Source organism: Odocoileus virginianus, chromosome 17 (assembly GCF_023699985.2).
Source record: "Odocoileus virginianus isolate 20LAN1187 ecotype Illinois chromosome 17, Ovbor_1.2, whole genome shotgun sequence".
Classification (NCBI taxonomy): domain Eukaryota; kingdom Metazoa; phylum Chordata; class Mammalia; order Artiodactyla; family Cervidae; genus Odocoileus; species Odocoileus virginianus.
Window position 1 is genome coordinate 13,607,634 of NC_069690.1, and position 17,340 is coordinate 13,624,973.

The following is a 17,340-nucleotide window of genomic DNA, read 5'->3' on the forward strand; positions in this document are numbered from 1 at the left end:
ACCTGCCAGGAAAGATGGACTGGCTCCTCCGAGCACTGCCTGCAGCGAGATGCCGGAGTGGTGATGGTGGTGGTGACGGCAGCGGGGGCTGGGGAGACAGGAGCCTCTGAGGCGTGTGATGCTTCCTCAGGCCCATCTCCACATTTCATCTGGCTAAACCCCCGGGAGGGCTGGGCAGCCAAAAGGCAAGCTCTAACAGCATGGTTATTAATACCCCATCCTTCCCCTGGCCCGCTGTGTTCTGTCCTCGAGTTTCAGTTCTGGGAACAAAGTACGCAGCACAAACTTCATTTTGTGTAAATGAGAGTTTATTGACGAAGACAAAGTCAAGCTTCCCCTGCCCCCCACCCTCCCCCAGAACAGATCCCAACAACAAAAGAATGGTAAGTTTTCTCAGGGCGACACTTACCCCCCTCCCCTTCTCTCCAGTCCCAAGGTTCGCAATGCAGACACAGGAAACAGGCTCGGGCGAGGGCAGACACTCAGGGAATCTCTGACCAGCAAGAGTCCCGGGTGTGTGCGCGCTTGCCGTGCCCTTTGTGAGGTGCCCGCTGACGTTACAGAGACAGGCTGCAGTGGCAGACAGGGGACTGCAGGGCAACCTCCGCTCGTCCCGTTCGGCCGAGCTCAAAACGGGCCCCGAGGGACACTGCGGTGGGGGGACAGGCTCTGCCTCTTCAGGAGAGGGGTCCCAATCGTGAAGCAGAATCCCTCCCCAGCAGCTCGGGGGCAAACCAGGAGGCGGCCTCTCGAAGGAGTGGAGGGCTGGCAGACCGGCCAGGTCAGCTGAGAAGTTCAGCTGTGGCCCATGAGCCGGGGAGGCTGAGGAGCCGGGTTTCAGGGGTGGAGGGACATGTCTCGGTACCACACTGTCCTGTCTGCTTACCCTGCCACAAGCTCTGCCGCCTGGGACTGCAGTCTGCTTCGAGGAGAGAACACAGCGTTTGGAGTGGGGACCTTCTTCACTGCTTGCATCGCACTGACTCCACGAGCAATCTCCCAACCACAGAGCTTCACCCACCCCCGCCCAGCATCCTGGGCCACTTCCTGTTCTTCACATGCCTGCAGGGTTCCTGTCCCTCACCCCAGAACTCTCCTCGTGGAGGGTGTCAAGGCCTAAGAAACAGCTTTGGGGGACCTGCTCCCGCAGCTCTCCAAGTGGCACGAGTCAGGGTCATTTCACTTGCAACACGGGTGCAGGGTACTTTCTGCTGTTTTCTAGGGTTCTGCCTCTTAGACACACTTTTAGGTCCAAGTCCCACGTGAGGTCTTGGACCCAGGCGCCTCTGATGAGAGCGGGGGCATCTGAGCAGCAGTCTCAGTCATGGACCCTGAATCCCCAGTGCTGGGCAGCAGCAGTGCCCACAGGTGAAACAAAGAAGCCTGCTGGACAGACTGGTGTTCCGGGCACAGATCACGCTTTGACAGCCACACCCAATGTGTCTAGGGGGGCAGGGGTTCTCACGTTTCCTGATCTTTTGAGAGACGACAAGGACGGCTTGGCCCTCTGAGGTGATCTCAACTGCCTGGGAGCCTAAGCAACACAAGTGCCGAGCGGATCAGAGAGCCGAGGGATGACTGTGGGCACCACCAGCTCACTTCCTCCCCACACCCACCCTGCTGGCCTCCGGCACTGAGGGGCCTCCATTCTAGCATCAGGGTTAACCTTCAAGTCCCTGGACAGAGACTCTGCTGTCACTGGATGCCAACGAACGGAGCGCCAGCATCTGTGTGGACTGTGAGGAGCCATGAGGAAGCAGGCACCGGAAAGGTAAGAGAAAGGCATCGAGGAAAGGAAGTCAACGAGAGGGTCCCGCGGTGAGAACAACTCTGACGGGGATCCGGAGACCCAGCCCCACCTCTGCTACCGAACAGTCAGCAGTCCTCAGGCCGTAACATCCAGTTTGTCTTTTATCTTTTTTCTTTTTAGAAAAACAAGGTTGGATGAGTTATTATTTTAAGTAAGTCTGTTTCAACTCTAAAACCAAGATTTTAGATGTGAACTGGACCTGAGATTAAATTAAATCCAGAGCGGGAGATTGGGGGAGGGCATTTTTGTTTCTGAAATTCTTTCATCAGTTTATTCATGGATTCGACCTCAGAAAAGGACTGTAGTAAGTTCTCCTTCTCAGCCTCGGTGCCGTCAGGCCCCATTTCCTACACCCTCCAGCACCATTCAAGGAAGACCACTATCTCTGGCTGTAGCGCATCAAACAAGATGAAAATACAGGGCAGGAGGAATCACAGGAAAAGGAGTTTGGAGAGAAAAGAAAGTGATTAGGAACAAGGCTGCCACAGGGTGGCAAGAAACTGCATCCCTTCCCTCCAGGACTGTGCGGTCGTCTTAACACTTCTCTCAGCTACACACTATTCCCTCTATTTCTCACATGTACAAAAATATAAAACAATAAAGTGCAGTTCACGTATCAGTGACACTTTTCCTTGCTTTAATTTTTTTTTGTTGTCTTTTTCTGCTTTTGAAACGAGCTCTCGATTACAAAATATCAAACTACACTCAAAACTGCAGCCACTGTAAGGACAGCATGGAGAAGCCCACAGTGAGGACGGAGAGCAGCAGGTGGCACGAGGTGGGGAGCGACGGAAGCAGTGGTTACAGACGGTCACAGGAAGCTAACACTATCCAACAGGCGGCGCCCTAACATTAGCACAGGTTAGACTAGTCACTACCGTGGCCGACAGCCTCGGTGTGTTCAGGTTCAGATTCTACATGGCGATAACGATTTCTTCTGGCTAAAGAGTTCTTGGCCTGCACCGATCACAGGGTGGCTGGAGGGCACCGGGCCAGCCTATTAGTTTTTCAAGATGCTGTCGTAGACCTGATAGATGTACTGGGAGACCTCGGGAGCTCTACACTTCAGCGACAGCTGTGAGGAGGAAAGGAGAAGGAAGATTATTAGCACGGAGGCTGGCATTCACTCAAAAGGTATCCAAGTACTCAGTTCAAGGAAAGCTCTTTCTGATACAAGGGGAGAAGGGCTTCTATCGTTGAGCAGCCAAACAAAGAGACCCTGCTGATAGGAGGTTCTGTGGGTTTTAGAATTTCAGTTTAATCAATGTCAAGCTGTGCTGTGTTTCCACCCACATTTTACGTGGGTCTGCAAAGTTAGGAAATAATTCACAGGAAAACACCGTAGGGGACAGATGCTTTCCTGCTTTGCTAGGAGTCACAGGGACTATAACCAAGTGAAAAGGGACAGGCTAAAACCCTGAACTTGGTGGTCATTTCATCTCTCTATTCCAGTTTCTGTCTTCACAAGGATGGTTATTTCAGTCCCAATTCAGGAGGATGGATAACTAAATAAAATAAAAGCAGGAGCTACATAGCTCCAAGTAACTAGTCTTCACTGTATTATATGGAAAAGAGCACACACTGCTAAGGAATGAAGATAAGAAGCAACATGGGCTTCCCTCGTAGCTCAGATGGTAAAGAATCTGCCTGCAGTGCAGGAGACCTGGATTCGATTCCTGGGTTGGGAAGATCCCCTGGAGAAGGAAATGGCAACCCACTCCAGTATACTTTGCTTGGAAATCCCATGGACAGAGGAGTCTGGTGGGCTGAAGTCCATGGGGTCGCAAAGAGTCAGGTACGACTGAGTGACTAACACTAACTAACACTAAAGAGGCATTTACCGAGTGTAACTGTACCATTTATGACAACAGTGTTATCTTTCAGCTTCTGCCTCTAATTCAGGCTGGGCAGATACTTCTCATACCACTCTACTTGTTTATTAACACCTCTTTGTCTCGTCTAACAATTACCAAATTAAAATATTAAAAAGATTTCAATGCTGAACACTGAGATTTTCACTTTGTGGGTCAACAAGTGCAAAATTTAAACCTAGATTTGGACTCCTGAATTGTACCAGATTAGGCAAATTCTGGCAGCTTCACAATAACGTTAACAAAAGAAGCATATAAACTGCATTTAGAACCAGAAATTTTAATCCCTGTTTTTTGTATTACTGACATCATTGCTTGTTTATTAAAGCAGATGAACAGAAGTTGCCTTTAACGATGTATCACCGTAAGATTTTACACTATCTCACCTCTTTATTGTATTATTAGAGACTAACGATTTAACCAAGTTCAAAGAGGTGAGAATATTTTTGGCAAAAATGTCAGGAAGATGATTGGTCAACCCCAATCTTTCTTCTTGAGAAAACCCACATCCTCAGAACTGAGTGAGATTTTAAAAATGCAAAACCAAGCCAAACAAAAAGAACATCAAAAGAGGCTCTGTTTAAAATTTATAGCTTTAATATGCATTCTCTAAGGCATTTCCAGAACTGCTGCTGACATCCATCAGGAAAGACAATTCTGATACACGTAAAACAAAATGTATAACTAATTTTAGAATATAAATATAAATAGAAAACAGCTCCCTACTTTGGTCCAAGTTGCAGCTCTAGGCCTTTCCCTGACTTTCTGCTCCTCCTCCAGCCTTTCCACTGTCAGTGTTGTAGACAGTTCTCGTGGGAAAGTACGTGGGTTCAGAAGAGGAGGAGGAGAGGAAGCTAAAAAGAGTAAGAACAGCCTAAGGGAATTAACTCCCAGACTAAAGAGGGGGTAGTTCCTCCTCCCCCAAATACAGTTCTGTATTTTTTCACATCTTTGTAGCAGTATTGGAACTTCCAACCAGTTGGAGATCCACTTTTGGTTCACTAGTGATAAGAGAATGTTGTCTTCCTCAATAAAAGCCCAAAGTGGGCACTGGCAGGAGTCTGTATGCAGACAGTTTGAGCTGCTCTTTGGAGGTGGGAGGAGAGGAAGGGGAGGAGAGGGAGGGAAGGGAGGGTAAGAGGAGGGGGAAGAATCTCTTTCTCTAGACTGTTCTATCACCTCCCTCCCCCAGACACCCCAGCCTTTAACAACAGGTTAAGTTTAGGGTTAAATCCATTCCTTGCTTTTCAACAAGTACAGTTAAGACAAGCTGGAATACATTAAAAAAAAATTTTTTTTTTTTGCCAATTCCTAAAGAAAGCAAGAAGGAAATGTACATAAAAAAAGAAGCTAAAAAAAAAATCTGATTTAGGATTCTGGTCTCATTTTATATGGGAAAAGACGTCTTTCCAGGATTTTAACTTTCGAAGCACTAACCTACTTATGTGTCACATCTTTCACACCAACCACTGAGGAATGCCACCCACCTAGACTCACCTCCCCTGCCTAGGTAATAAGCCAAGGACTTAAACATCTACTTCAGGTTTATGACCTGGAACACATACTTCTTCACCTGGGACAAGTAATCTTTCCAAGTGAGACAGAGCTACTTAGAGATTAAGAGGGCTCTTCCCCCTGGGGTAAACAACCTTCTTAATGACACACAAGAAGAGGAGGAAGGGAGTGACTTATCATGTAGTGTGCTACTACTCCAGAGAAGGCAACAGTGCCCACTCCAGTCCTCTCCCCTGGAAAATCCCATGGACGGAGGAGCCTGGCAGGCTGCAGTCCATGGGGTCGCTAAGAGTCGGACACGACTGAGCGACTTCGCTTTCACTTTTCACTTTCACGCATTGGAGAAGGAAATAGCAACCCACTCCAGCATTCTTGTCTGGAGAATCCCAGGGACGGGGGAGCCTGGTGGGCTGCCATCTATGGGGTCGCACAGAGTTGGACCCGACTGAGCGACTTTGCTTTCACTTTTCACTTTCATGCATTGGAGAAGGAAATGGCAACCCACTCCAGCGTTCTTGCCTGGAGAATCCCAGGGATGGGGGAGCCTGGAGGGCTGCCGTCTATGAGGTCGACAGAGTCAGACACGACTGAAGTGACTTAGCAGCAGCAGTACTACTCAGTCATCAAAAACAAACACCAAATTACTAATACATGCAATGACTTAAGACAGATGTCAAGGATATTATGCTAAGTGGGAAAAAAGTCTGAAAAGGATAGGAACTGAATTTATAGAACCCTCTCAAAATGACAAAATTATAGTAATGGGAAACAAACATATCAGTGATTCCCATGGGTTAGGCGTGGGGTGAGTCTGTAACTATAAAGAGATAGCAAGGAGTTTTTTCGTGGTGACAGAACAGTTCTGTTCCTGATTGTGGTGGTGATTATCACAAATGTGATAAGATTTCATAGTACTGTACACTCCTTAACCAAATAAAATAAAATAAAAATAATGATGTAAAAACTGGTGAATTTGGGTACAAGATGTTCTCAATGAGAAACACTCAGTGGATGATATATGGGAACTCTATGTACCACTTTTAAAACTTTATGTGAGTTTTAAATTAGTTCCAAATAAGCAGCTTTTAAACATTTTAAATCAACTATGTAACTACTAAGAGGTCTTTCTCAAAATTCTCACAATCCTTAATGAATACAAAGAATATAGTTAGGAAGTGTTTAGATATATGAATTTTTAGCACAACTTACCTACCAACAACTTCTGTGATCTTGAACAAGTTATTAATCATTCTGAACCTTGGTTTCCTTATCTGCAATCTAGGGGTAATCATGCTACTCTATTTTTTTTCCATTTATTTTTATTAGTTGGAGGCTAACTACTTTACAATTCATGCTACTCTAATCTAGCTGAGATGGAATACTGCAGACAATAAAATAATAAATGATAAAAAAACAAAAACACACACACACAAATACACATACTTTGAGAAAATTTCTAGGGAAGTAAATGGAGCTATTTTACAAGACCTTATTTTACAGTAAAAACCTGTCCCTCCAGAAGAGCAGACAGCGCTTTCCCTTTCTTGGGGAACTCAAGGAAAATGTCAGGATAGTTTCTTACAAAAAAAGACAAAAGACTGGCAGCGGAGGAGGTGGGTGGGAGGAGTGTACAGTTTATGGGAGAAGCCTGAAGTTTCTCAGCTCACAAACGCCTGGGCAAAAAAATCTAGTTAGATGGGACGTAGTATCACTCATACACACATGCTTGTCCAGCTTACTTCAAGGGAAAACAAGAATTTTCAGTTCAGGGTGGTACTACTTCCTTGATGTATGCTAATGAACACACGCTTGCCTTAAAATTAAGGAATGGAGTCACAGACTTTTCTTGGCTAAATGGCTAAAGAGCTCACTTAACCTACTGAATATAAAGCTTTATCAGTTATTGAATTTTTGAACCTTACTTTTCTCATCACTTTCCTTTCCCCTCATTCAAAATGGTGTACAAAAGCCTTGAACATAACAGAAGAATATGATAAAACCCTATTCCAAGAGTTTTCTTATACTTTACAAAATGCAGATGACAAGCAGCATCTTACTGGGAGACGGTATTTTACAACAAGAAGAATATGATAAAACCCTATCCCAAGGGTTTTCTTATACTTTACAAAATGCAGATGACAAGCAGCATCTTACTGGGAGACGGTATTTTGCAACAGTAAACAAATGGCCAGTGCCTAGGGTATTACGGCTGTGCTGATTAACAAAGCAACTGGCTCCTCCCCTAAAAATAAGGCCAGGATTTCCATTTTAGTCCAGCATGGCACTGAAGAAGTTTTCTAAAGTTCCCTTTCAGGCTATAAAAAGTGTGTCCCATTTTGCCTTAATTTTTCAACAAGCATTTAGGACATACAATATCACTAAAGAGGCTCATATGTTCAGGGATTTTGACATCCTTATGTCCAAAAGCAGGAATGGGCTTGATATGAGCTACGAAAACAATCCTCTTAGCAGCCTGTTACAGTACCACATGCACAGATACGCTAAATGAGCATTAACCAATACTGATGAAGTTGCAGGTTCTGTGAGCAGCTCTGTATATACCGGGAGGAATCTGAGGTACTCTGGCGCCAGAGGCCCCTTCCTGGTGAATGGGGGCAGAACAAGGTCTTCTAAGAATGCAACTGGGGACTTTTTTGACTGCTTGTTTTGGATATCTGGGGAGTGAAGGAACTCCACCAGGTCTTTCCTGGCAAATTAAAAAATGCTAAGAAAAAAATGAAGGGCTCTTACCTCCCTCTGTGAACCCCTCTCACCCATTCTGAAAAAGGCCTTACCGTGTAATTGGGGTTTCCTGGTTGGATACGTAGCTCGGCCAAAATCCAAATGCCGTTAGTGAGCTTCAGGGATTGGTACAGCATGTCCTGCCCTTCCACATTCCTCTTGGCAATAGTATAAACATTGTTGTTTTGCAACTTGCTGGAAACAGTGTCTAGAAACACAGATTCAAAATGCAACACCTTCAGCTAAAATATCCAACAAGGACACTGTGAGCCATGTGTGCTCAATTAGCCCCTGATAAGCACCATCACATGCATATATGCACATTTCAGAAAGCCCTTCTCCCACAAGAGCCAAGTGTGAGGAAGCTCTTCAAGTGCCCATGCACCACATTCCAGGCCAGAGAGTGGAATACGGTGTGACTAAACATCAGTGTTTAAGAGCTCCCTGTGGAGATTATGGTGGGTCTAAGCCACTGGTACCCTCAAACTACTACTAGGAGCCAGACCGGTAAAAATGCACCGAAGTGGACAGAGACAGAAATGGGTGAATGGGTGACTGCCATGTTGGGATTCACTTCTGGAACATTGGTCCCAGATCCATAGGGATCTGACAACTGAATCTCCAACAATACTTCCCAAGTCACTACTACTCCACCATGAGTCACTCTGGCTTTATGTGCCAGGATCAGAAAAGCACCCAGTTGCAGAAATCCTGCAAATCAAATTTGTTAACCTTGACGTTAAGGTGTTTGTTTTCTGTTTTTTGTTTTTTAAAGCAGGTGAATGATTTCTTAAACCTCTGGGGACTATCATACCCCAAATTAATAGTGAAACAAACTGCATCAACAAAAGTTCTTTAGAAAGACTGAAGTTGTGTAAAGATTATTCCAAGGCCTGTAACCTCGACTAATTTCTGGTTAGAATGGAGGCCTTTGTAGTCATCAACACAGGATAAGAACAAGTTGGTGTTTGGGGTCTTCCTTGTGACTACATATAGCACCAAAGACATGACATTCTAGAATTAAAGGTCACTTCTCTCTCCTTGTTCTCTGACTGCTAACATGAGATGCTGCAGCACCAGAGAAACTTTAAGAACAGAGATGATAAACACCATTTCTTTGTTGATAGTTTATTACATTTGCTTCTAATAAGAATTAACTTACTCAGGAACTAAATTCTCCCCACAAAAAAACCAGTCATACTCTATGGGAGAAGGCTGCTGTGATGGACAGTCTTTCTATTCTCCTAGATGGTAAACCCTCTGAGCACAGGGATCCTAGGGTTTTTCATCACTGTGTTTCTCACAGTATTTGGGACACAATGAGTACCTGCCATCAATACCTGTGAATAAGCCTCTGACTCAGGTGTTGGAGATGCCTATATGTGCATAATGCCATAGGCATTAAAAAACATTATTTAAGACATTTCCCCAAAGAAATACAAATGGCTGACAGACATATGAAAAGATGCTCAACACCCCTAACAGATAGTGATAATAGATAAACGCAAACCAAAACCAGAATGAGGCACCACCTCAAACTAGCCAGAATGGCCATTATTTAAAACTCCACAAATAACAAATGCTGGAGAGGATGTGGAGAAAAGAAAACTCTCCTACGCTGTTGGTGGGAATGTAAATTGGTGTAGCCACTATGGAAAACAACATGGAAGTTCCTCAAAAAAAACAAAACAGAATTACCACACGATCCAGCAATCCCACTTCTGGACAAATATCCATATGAAATTATAATTAAAAAAGATACATGCATTCCTATGTCCACAGCAGCACTATCCACAATAGCCAAGATCAGCAAATAACCTAAATGTCCATCTGTAGATGAATGGACAAAGAAGATGTGGTACATATCTACAAGGGAATGACTACTCAGCCATAAAAAAGAACAAAACAATGCTATCTGCTACAACACAGATGGAGCTAGAGATTATCATACTATGTGAAGTTAAGTCAAAAAGATAAATACCATATTATATCATATGTGATGTATCTGTGGAATCTAAAATATGACACAAATGGACTTATCTATGAAACAGAAACAGATTCACAGACATAGAGAAAAGACCTGCGGTTGTCATGGGCAAGGTAGGCAGGGGGAGGAATGGAATGGGAGGTTTGGGTTAGCAGATGCAAACTACTGAATACCGAATGGGTGAACAAGGACCTACTGTATAGTACAGGGAGCGATATTCAATATCCTGTGATAAACCATGGTGGAAAAAAATGCAAAAACGTGTGTGTGTGTGTGTGTATGTATGTACACACACTTTGCTATGTAGCAGAAACTAACACAATATTTATATCAACTACACTTCAATTAAAACAAACAAACAAAGCCAATTTTAATTTTCTCTGGGGAGTTCTTTGGTGGTCTAGTGGTTAGGATTTGGAGATTTCACTGCTGTAGCCCAGGTTCAACCCCTGGTCAGGAAACTGAAATCCCATAAGCTGTCAGGCTGCCAAAAAAAAAAAAAAAAAAATCTGCCAGAAAAACTTCACATCTGTTTGTTTAGTTATTTGAAGTACAGCTGATTTACAAAACTGTGTTTCAGGTGTTCAGCAAAATGATTCAGACACATACATATATATATATATGTGTGTGTGTGTGTGTGTACGTATATACATATATATATACTTTTTCTAATATTCTTTTACATGATGGGTTATTATAAGATATTTAATATAGTTCCCTGTGCTATACATTAAATCCTTTTTATCTGTTTTATATATAGTAGTACGTATCACATGTATGGATGTGAGAGTTGGACTATAAAGAAAACTGAGCACCAAAGAATGGATGCTTTTGAACTGTGGTGTTGGAGAAGACTCTTGAGAGTCCCTTGGACTGCAAGGAGATCCAACCAGTCCATCCTAAAGGAAATCAGTCCTGAATTTTCACTGGAAGAGCTAAAGCTGAAACTCCAATACTGTGGCCACCTAATTCAAAGAGTTGACTCATTTGAAAACACCCTGATGCTGGGAAAGATTAAAGGCAGGAGGAAAAAGGAGATGACAGAGGATGAGACAGTTGGATGGCATCACTGACTTGATGGACATGAGTTTGAGCAAGCTCTGGGAGTTGGTGATGGACAGGAAGCCTGGCATGCTGCAGTCCATGGGGTCACAAAGAGTCGGACACGACTGAGTGACTGAACTGAACTGAACTGATGTATCTGTTAATCCCATATTCCTAATTTATCTCTCCTCCTTCCCTTTTCCCCTTTGGTAACCATAATTTTGCTTTCTATGTTTAAGAATGTAAAAACCATCTATTTAGATGTGGTCTAATTTTGCAGGTAATTCTTGCCCTGATGTCTTTCTTCCACATTCAACCCAGCGAGCACTCAAGGCAGGAGGTACTAAAGCCCATTCATTAAACAACTGCATCACACTTAGTTATGGCTTAATTTCCCTCCTTTTATTTCCAGTTTCCACTAACACCAAGCAGAGTAGTTCTAACTCAAGAATGGGAGAAGCCAAAATGTTTATCTCAAGGTTGTTATGTACAAGACTGAGGGAGGAGGGAGCCTCAGTATACTTTTTCATCACCTTCTGGGGGGTCAGGCAGTTCTGGCTGTCACCTTGGTTCCCACTATGAAGGGCTCTTGCAGCTCAGACTGAGTTGCTAGGCAACATCACCAGCTGGAGTTTGGCTTACATCTTTTGACAGGACTGTCTTTAACGCGAGGAGGATTGCTTTAAGTTGTAAAAGCCATTCCCAAGTTTCAAGGCTCTTGCCCATTTCCAAGGAAACAGAAAATACACACAACAGGATCTTTTGTTGAAGTTCTACCGTGCTGCACAGGCACATGTTCTAGACAATATAGAGAGCAAGGCCCAGATGCCTACAGATATGTCATGGTTTTAAGTAAGAGGTGACAGCTAAGTAAGTGGTGATAGGCTAAAAAAGAGATAATAGGCTAAGAAATGGAAGCACCCAAACACACATACACACTCACCCACTCCAGAATTAAAAAACGTGGCCAACAGCCAGACGGAATAAGCCAGTTGAATGGATGTAACTTTAATGTGTTTGGAAGCATTCTGGTTAGGAACCTGGCTATGCGCCTACTGAATGGCTGTTATTGTGATTTCTATCAGAATACTGCATGGAGGGAAGAGGGGTCTATAACATAAGTATGTGTGAGTCAATTTTTCTGGTTGCACCACAGAGCCTGTGAGATCTTAGTTCCCTGACCAGGGATTGAACTCATACCCCTGCACTGGAAGCGTGGAGTCTTAACCACTGGATGGCCAGGGAAGTCTCTGTGAGTCCATTTATATAAACCTTAGATTGCAGGTTTGAGTTAGAGGGCTTGAAGGTGTAGGATAACCAGACTCTGCTAAGTGAACTTATTAAGAACGGCAATGGGACTTCCCTGGTGGCAGAGTGGATAAGAACTTATTAAGAATGGCAATGGGACCTCCCTGGTGGCAGAGTGGATAAGAATCTGCTTGCCAATGCAGGGAACATGGGTTCGATCTCTGGTCTGGAAGGATTCTACCAAGACCACGCTCTAGAACCTGTGAGCCACAACTACGGAGCCCAGGAGCAACAACTACTGAAGCCCATGCACGCCCTAGAGTCTGTGCTCCACAAGTGAAGCCACCGCAAGAAGAAGCCCATGTGATGCAATGAAGAGTATTTCCTGCTTGCCACAATCAGAGAAACCCTACACAAAGCAATGAAAACACCACACAGCCAACTTAGACAAAAACAAAAGAAAAAGAATGGCAACGGGAGCCAACGTAAAGAAGCTTCCCAGCCAGACTGGGATACACTTCTTGACAAAATGTCACAGTTCTTTGTGTTTGTTTGTTTCTTAAACATATCCAAACTCCTGGGGAAACACAACGGAATCTTCTAGCTGTGAGACTTGGAGAATGAGAATGTAATGTAAAGACACTGAGATCTGCCCTACAGGATAAAAGCTTTTATTAAAAGACAGTCACATACGGTTACACATGCATTAAGATGTAATTTCTTTGGGTTCATTTGTCTCCTACCTCGTATCTGACTTTGGGTGGGTCTGAGGCCTAAAATCTTAGAAGATGGGAATGTGGTCTTCCCTCCTTCATCTTCCTACTTTAGCTAAGGTCACACCTCTTCCAGCAGCTGTAAGAGTGAAGAAGGTACTCGGAGAGCGGGAAGAGGGACCTGCACATGGGATCCAGCTGTGGGACACTGTCATTAGCAAGTTGCAAACCACTGTGCCTGCTGAAAAGAATACCTTTCTTTTTTCCATCATTTGAACAACCAAATTGCATTTAAGTGCTGACTGGCAATATGCACCTATATTTATGAAATGGGGAGAACTGTGACCAAACACAGAAACAGAACTCACCCTCACCTAGTCCCTGTGCTTGAATAAATATTCGACCCTTATTAGACAGCCTAACTAGAAAATACAGATGCAACATGTCTCTGAGTTTCTCAAAGCAAAACAAGCACTTAATTTAAAAAATAGATTTGTAGACCACTTGCCCGAAAGATTCTTTTCTGGATATGGCTGGAGATGCAGCTATTTCTTACTTAAGACAGTGGTCCCAGATATGACCAGTGCTAGGAAGCAAGGAGACCCATACAACTGGATGCCTTTTCTGAACCAGTATTTTCTAGTATTTACACCACTAGTGACACATCATAAGCACACTGTCATATACACTTTTCTATTAAGAACTGATAAATTATTAAGGCTGAGTAAGAGGGTTTCTTTTCTTCTTTCTTCTCTAGAAGAAATGGAAGAGCAGAAGTAAAAGCTCAATGCTAGGCTGGTCAGTACTTTAAGCCTGAGACTTCCTGTAGCCCTCAGAGTGTTAGCTCCATCTGTCAAATGTCTACTCTGGCACAGAAAAGCTATTTAAAGGGTTGGTGCTATTGTGATTAGGACAGATCAGCTGGAAAGAAGGTATTTTTAGCTCTCAACCCAGGGTGTTGAATCAGAAGGCACTAAACCTGAAAACATTCGCGTTAATTGAGCCCTCAGACTGGAAGGAAAAGTAAAGGTTGGGGTAGGTACTCCAGACCTCAGGGTGGAGGGAGAGGAAAAGCTAGAAAGGATTAGCTGCAGAAGTGGTCTTGTAAGAGACGGGCAGGGATTCAGTGTGGGAAGTGCTGGACGGCCTCGGGCTCCCAGAGAAGAGGAAGTGGCCGGGAGCGTTCCCTGGGCTCTATGTGCCGCACCGCCGCAGAGCAGGGCGTCACTGAAGAACTGATTCGCTGGCATCTGGAGCACCCAAGGCAGGCAGGAACTGGCACGGGGCCACGGCCGAACTGTTCAAAAAAACTGGATTTGTTCTGGGAAACTGTTTCTGTTTACATCAGAAGACATAGCTCCACTGGGAGAAAGGCCAGACACCTTTTCTTTGGCAAGATCACAAATGTACACCAAGGTTCGGAGCCCCCATCTGGAAGCAGGGGGATTTTATTAATCTGACAGGCCAGACTAAAACCCTCAATCATCCAAACTTCGATTTTCTTTTTTGAAAAATCACGTCCCCTTTACATCAGACCTCTGAGACCAAATCTGCTTTCCCAGGACTCTGGCCTTTCTTTGCTCTCTGTAGGCCAGAGTTTTCCTGATCATACATGTTGAAGAACACTGGTTCTCCGTAAGACGTTAGTAATAAGCATTTTGTGATTTTAAATCCCACAGGGAAAACATTCAGCTGATACTGAGTTAGTGGTTTCCTCAGTGCAGGAGGCCTCAGCTTCCAGTGTGCTCACGTGCAATGCAACTTCTAAGACGGGCACATCATACACTGTACTTCCCAATCTTATGACCACAGAACCCTTTTCTGAGGAACAAGTGTTATCAGGAGTATAATATATGAAATGACCTGGGACTGACCACACAAGGGTGACTATAATCCTAGCCATTAGCCACTGTGGATTCTGCAGTTGAAGTTTCCTGAAAAAGAGGTTAAAAAATGGAAAACTGTCCAACCTCCCAACTCATCAAATGAGGCTTGTGGTAACTAACCAGTGAGTCTGGGAGAGACAGCAAACACCGTCACCCACCTAGAACATGGCATAAAAAGCAGCTCAATTTAAATATGAATTAAAAAAAAACTCAGCAAAAATCTGGTTTTGTTTAATAGCTACATAACCAGTCAGGCTGAGAAACCTAGAGGGTATGTGGTATTCGTGAAGAGAATCAACAAACTGTCATGACAGTGGACATTACAGAAGACTGTCTTCCTCAAACACCTCTCCAAGGGCTAAGGAGAAGCCCTGTAAGAAAAATATCTGTCTGGAACACAGAGGATGGACATGTCACAGAGCACACCCACTCCCTGCAAACAAATTTTAAAGAACAAGTCGAAATGTTTAGCCAGTGAGTTGTTTTTCTTTCTCTGCCTCTTTCTCCCAAGGCAACACTCTAGCCACAGCCGGGAGGAGGAAGTGACGGGGAATGGAGAGGCGGCACTGACCAGCATCAGGGCCCACCCTCATTCAAACTCATCAAGTCTTATACTAACCTCAAGGAGAGACCGGGACAAAGGCAAGACCCTGAACCGCTTAGGGCTCCCTCCAGGCCTGAGGACGCCTCAGCGAAACAAGTCCTAGGCACTGCCAGTACATATTGTTTTTCCTCCCCGGTTCCCAGTCTGAAGTTCTAGTGTAATAATACAACTAACTACTAAGGGGGCTGTAACTTTTTAATGGTGATTAAGGAGGTCGTATCTTCATATGACAGTTGACACAAGGAAAGAAAGAAAAAGGCCACCAATTAGGCTTTAATCAACTATGATGTAGTCTTATTTAATAACAAACAGAGGATTCCAAACAAGGATCTCAGACAGAGTCACTACTGCAGGCTGATGTAAGAGGACGAACAGTCCTTTTAATTCTTGGGACAGCACATATCTTCAAGTGCCACTCAGTTATCTGATGCTTAGAATGTCCAAGTAACATGACTGATCCATGTTCAACTACTAGACAATGAGGCATGTGGATCCATTCTAGTTCTTAAATCTCAGCTTGTAGCTAATCTAGTGCCTACATCAAATCATCCCGTTTTTAATGAGAAGTCTGCAAAGTAATATACCCTTTACTCACTAGAAACAGGCAGCTGTGAAAAAAAGAGATAGGTAAAGAGAAAACAGAATTTTCAACTATCTAACTGAATATACTAAGATGAAAATGAAATTTAGAGTTATCACTCACCAGCATTTAAATGGCATTCCTTAATCTGAAACTGAAGTTCATTTTCATTGGGAATATCCTTCCATGTTGCAAGGAAGACCTGGCGCTCTGTTCGGGGGAAGCAGAGATAAAGGCTGGATGTGCACAATCTGGCAACAGGCTGACATCTGAGCCCTTGCACCGTTTCCCCTGCGGGGTGCTGGCCCCAGCGGGACATCCAGCGGCAGTCTGCGGCTGGAGCCAGCGCTTAGCTCTGCAGAAGTGCCGCCTTCAGGTCAGTTAATCCCTCATGAGTCGGACTGAGATACACTGGGAAAAGACTTTACATCTAGGGTTGTTTTGGCTCCATAGTTTTCCTACTTAGGTGACTTTGGGTAAGTCTTGTTAACTTCCTGATCCTTAATTTCATCATATATTATACCTGCCACATTATCCAAAGACTTATTGTAAGAATCAAACCAATAAAATGCCAATACAACTTAATATGTATCAATATAAGCTAGTTTTATTAGCTGGTGGTTTCCTAAGCAAAGGAAAAGAGAAATATCAACCACCACATGGGGAGTACTAACAATTTATTATAAATTACTGAATTCGTATCTTGAGACAGCAAGAACTCAGGACAGGGCTAAGTGCTAAAACCTGCACGTATTATCTCAAGTCATTACAAAAAAACTATTTCTGCTTTGTAAACATGGAAACTGAAACTCAAAAAAATTAAGCATCTCGCTATCGTCACAAAGCTAACAAACAGCCAAGCTGAGGTTCCAATCCATATCTACTTGTCACCAAGCCACTTACTCTCTGCTGTGGTGACTGGCTTATTCAGACAGTGGGCATGGTGATTTAAAGACCAACAGCACAGCAAGATCAACTGTGACTCAGGCGAATACATAATTAGCAGTTATCAGAGCTTTAGAATAGCCATCCCCCATTTTTTTAAACCTCAAAATAAATTGAACTGGGGATATACTCTACCTGACGTTCAGAGGAAGGGCAAAGGTATATTTGGCAGGACAGGAGGACATATTTACCCATTTTGCCATCTTCTACAAAAAGCACGTTGAGTGGGATGAGGCAGCTGAAGTAGAAGACATCAATATTGTTTTTCACAGCCACCTGCCAGGAAAGTAGGAAGGGAAAATTAGGACATCATAAGAAGGCAGGTAGGAGGGAAAGAACAGTTACTGTCTAGAAATATACCATCCAATTTCCTTATCAAGACACACCAGCCCATA

The 17,340-nt window shown here is 43.8% G+C and overlaps 1 protein-coding gene and 1 long non-coding RNA gene across 6 annotated transcripts in view; one reads left to right on the forward strand and one right to left on the reverse strand.

Moving 5' to 3' along the window:
• Positions 1-2,426: 2,426 nt before the first annotated feature.
• The window catches only part of AP2B1 (adaptor related protein complex 2 subunit beta 1), a 109,827-nt gene continuing 94,913 nt past the window's right edge, over positions 2,427-17,340 (reverse strand). For all 5 annotated transcript variants that reach the window (XM_020902318.2, XM_020902319.2, XM_020902317.2 and 2 more), the window contains 4 exons: positions 17,137-17,221; positions 16,124-16,210; positions 7,992-8,146; positions 2,427-2,885 (listed from right to left, as the gene is read on the reverse strand). In XM_020902318.2, the coding sequence (XP_020757977.1) occupies positions 2,811-2,885; positions 7,992-8,146; positions 16,124-16,210; positions 17,137-17,221 (402 nt within the window). In that variant the 3' untranslated portion in view covers positions 2,427-2,810. The remainder of the gene's footprint in view (positions 2,886-7,991; positions 8,147-16,123; positions 16,211-17,136; positions 17,222-17,340) is intronic.
• Positions 2,862-12,915, forward strand: LOC139039011 (uncharacterized). The gene is made up of 2 exons (XR_011492115.1): positions 2,862-2,944; positions 10,686-12,915. It is a non-coding gene; the product is annotated as an uncharacterized lncRNA (long non-coding RNA).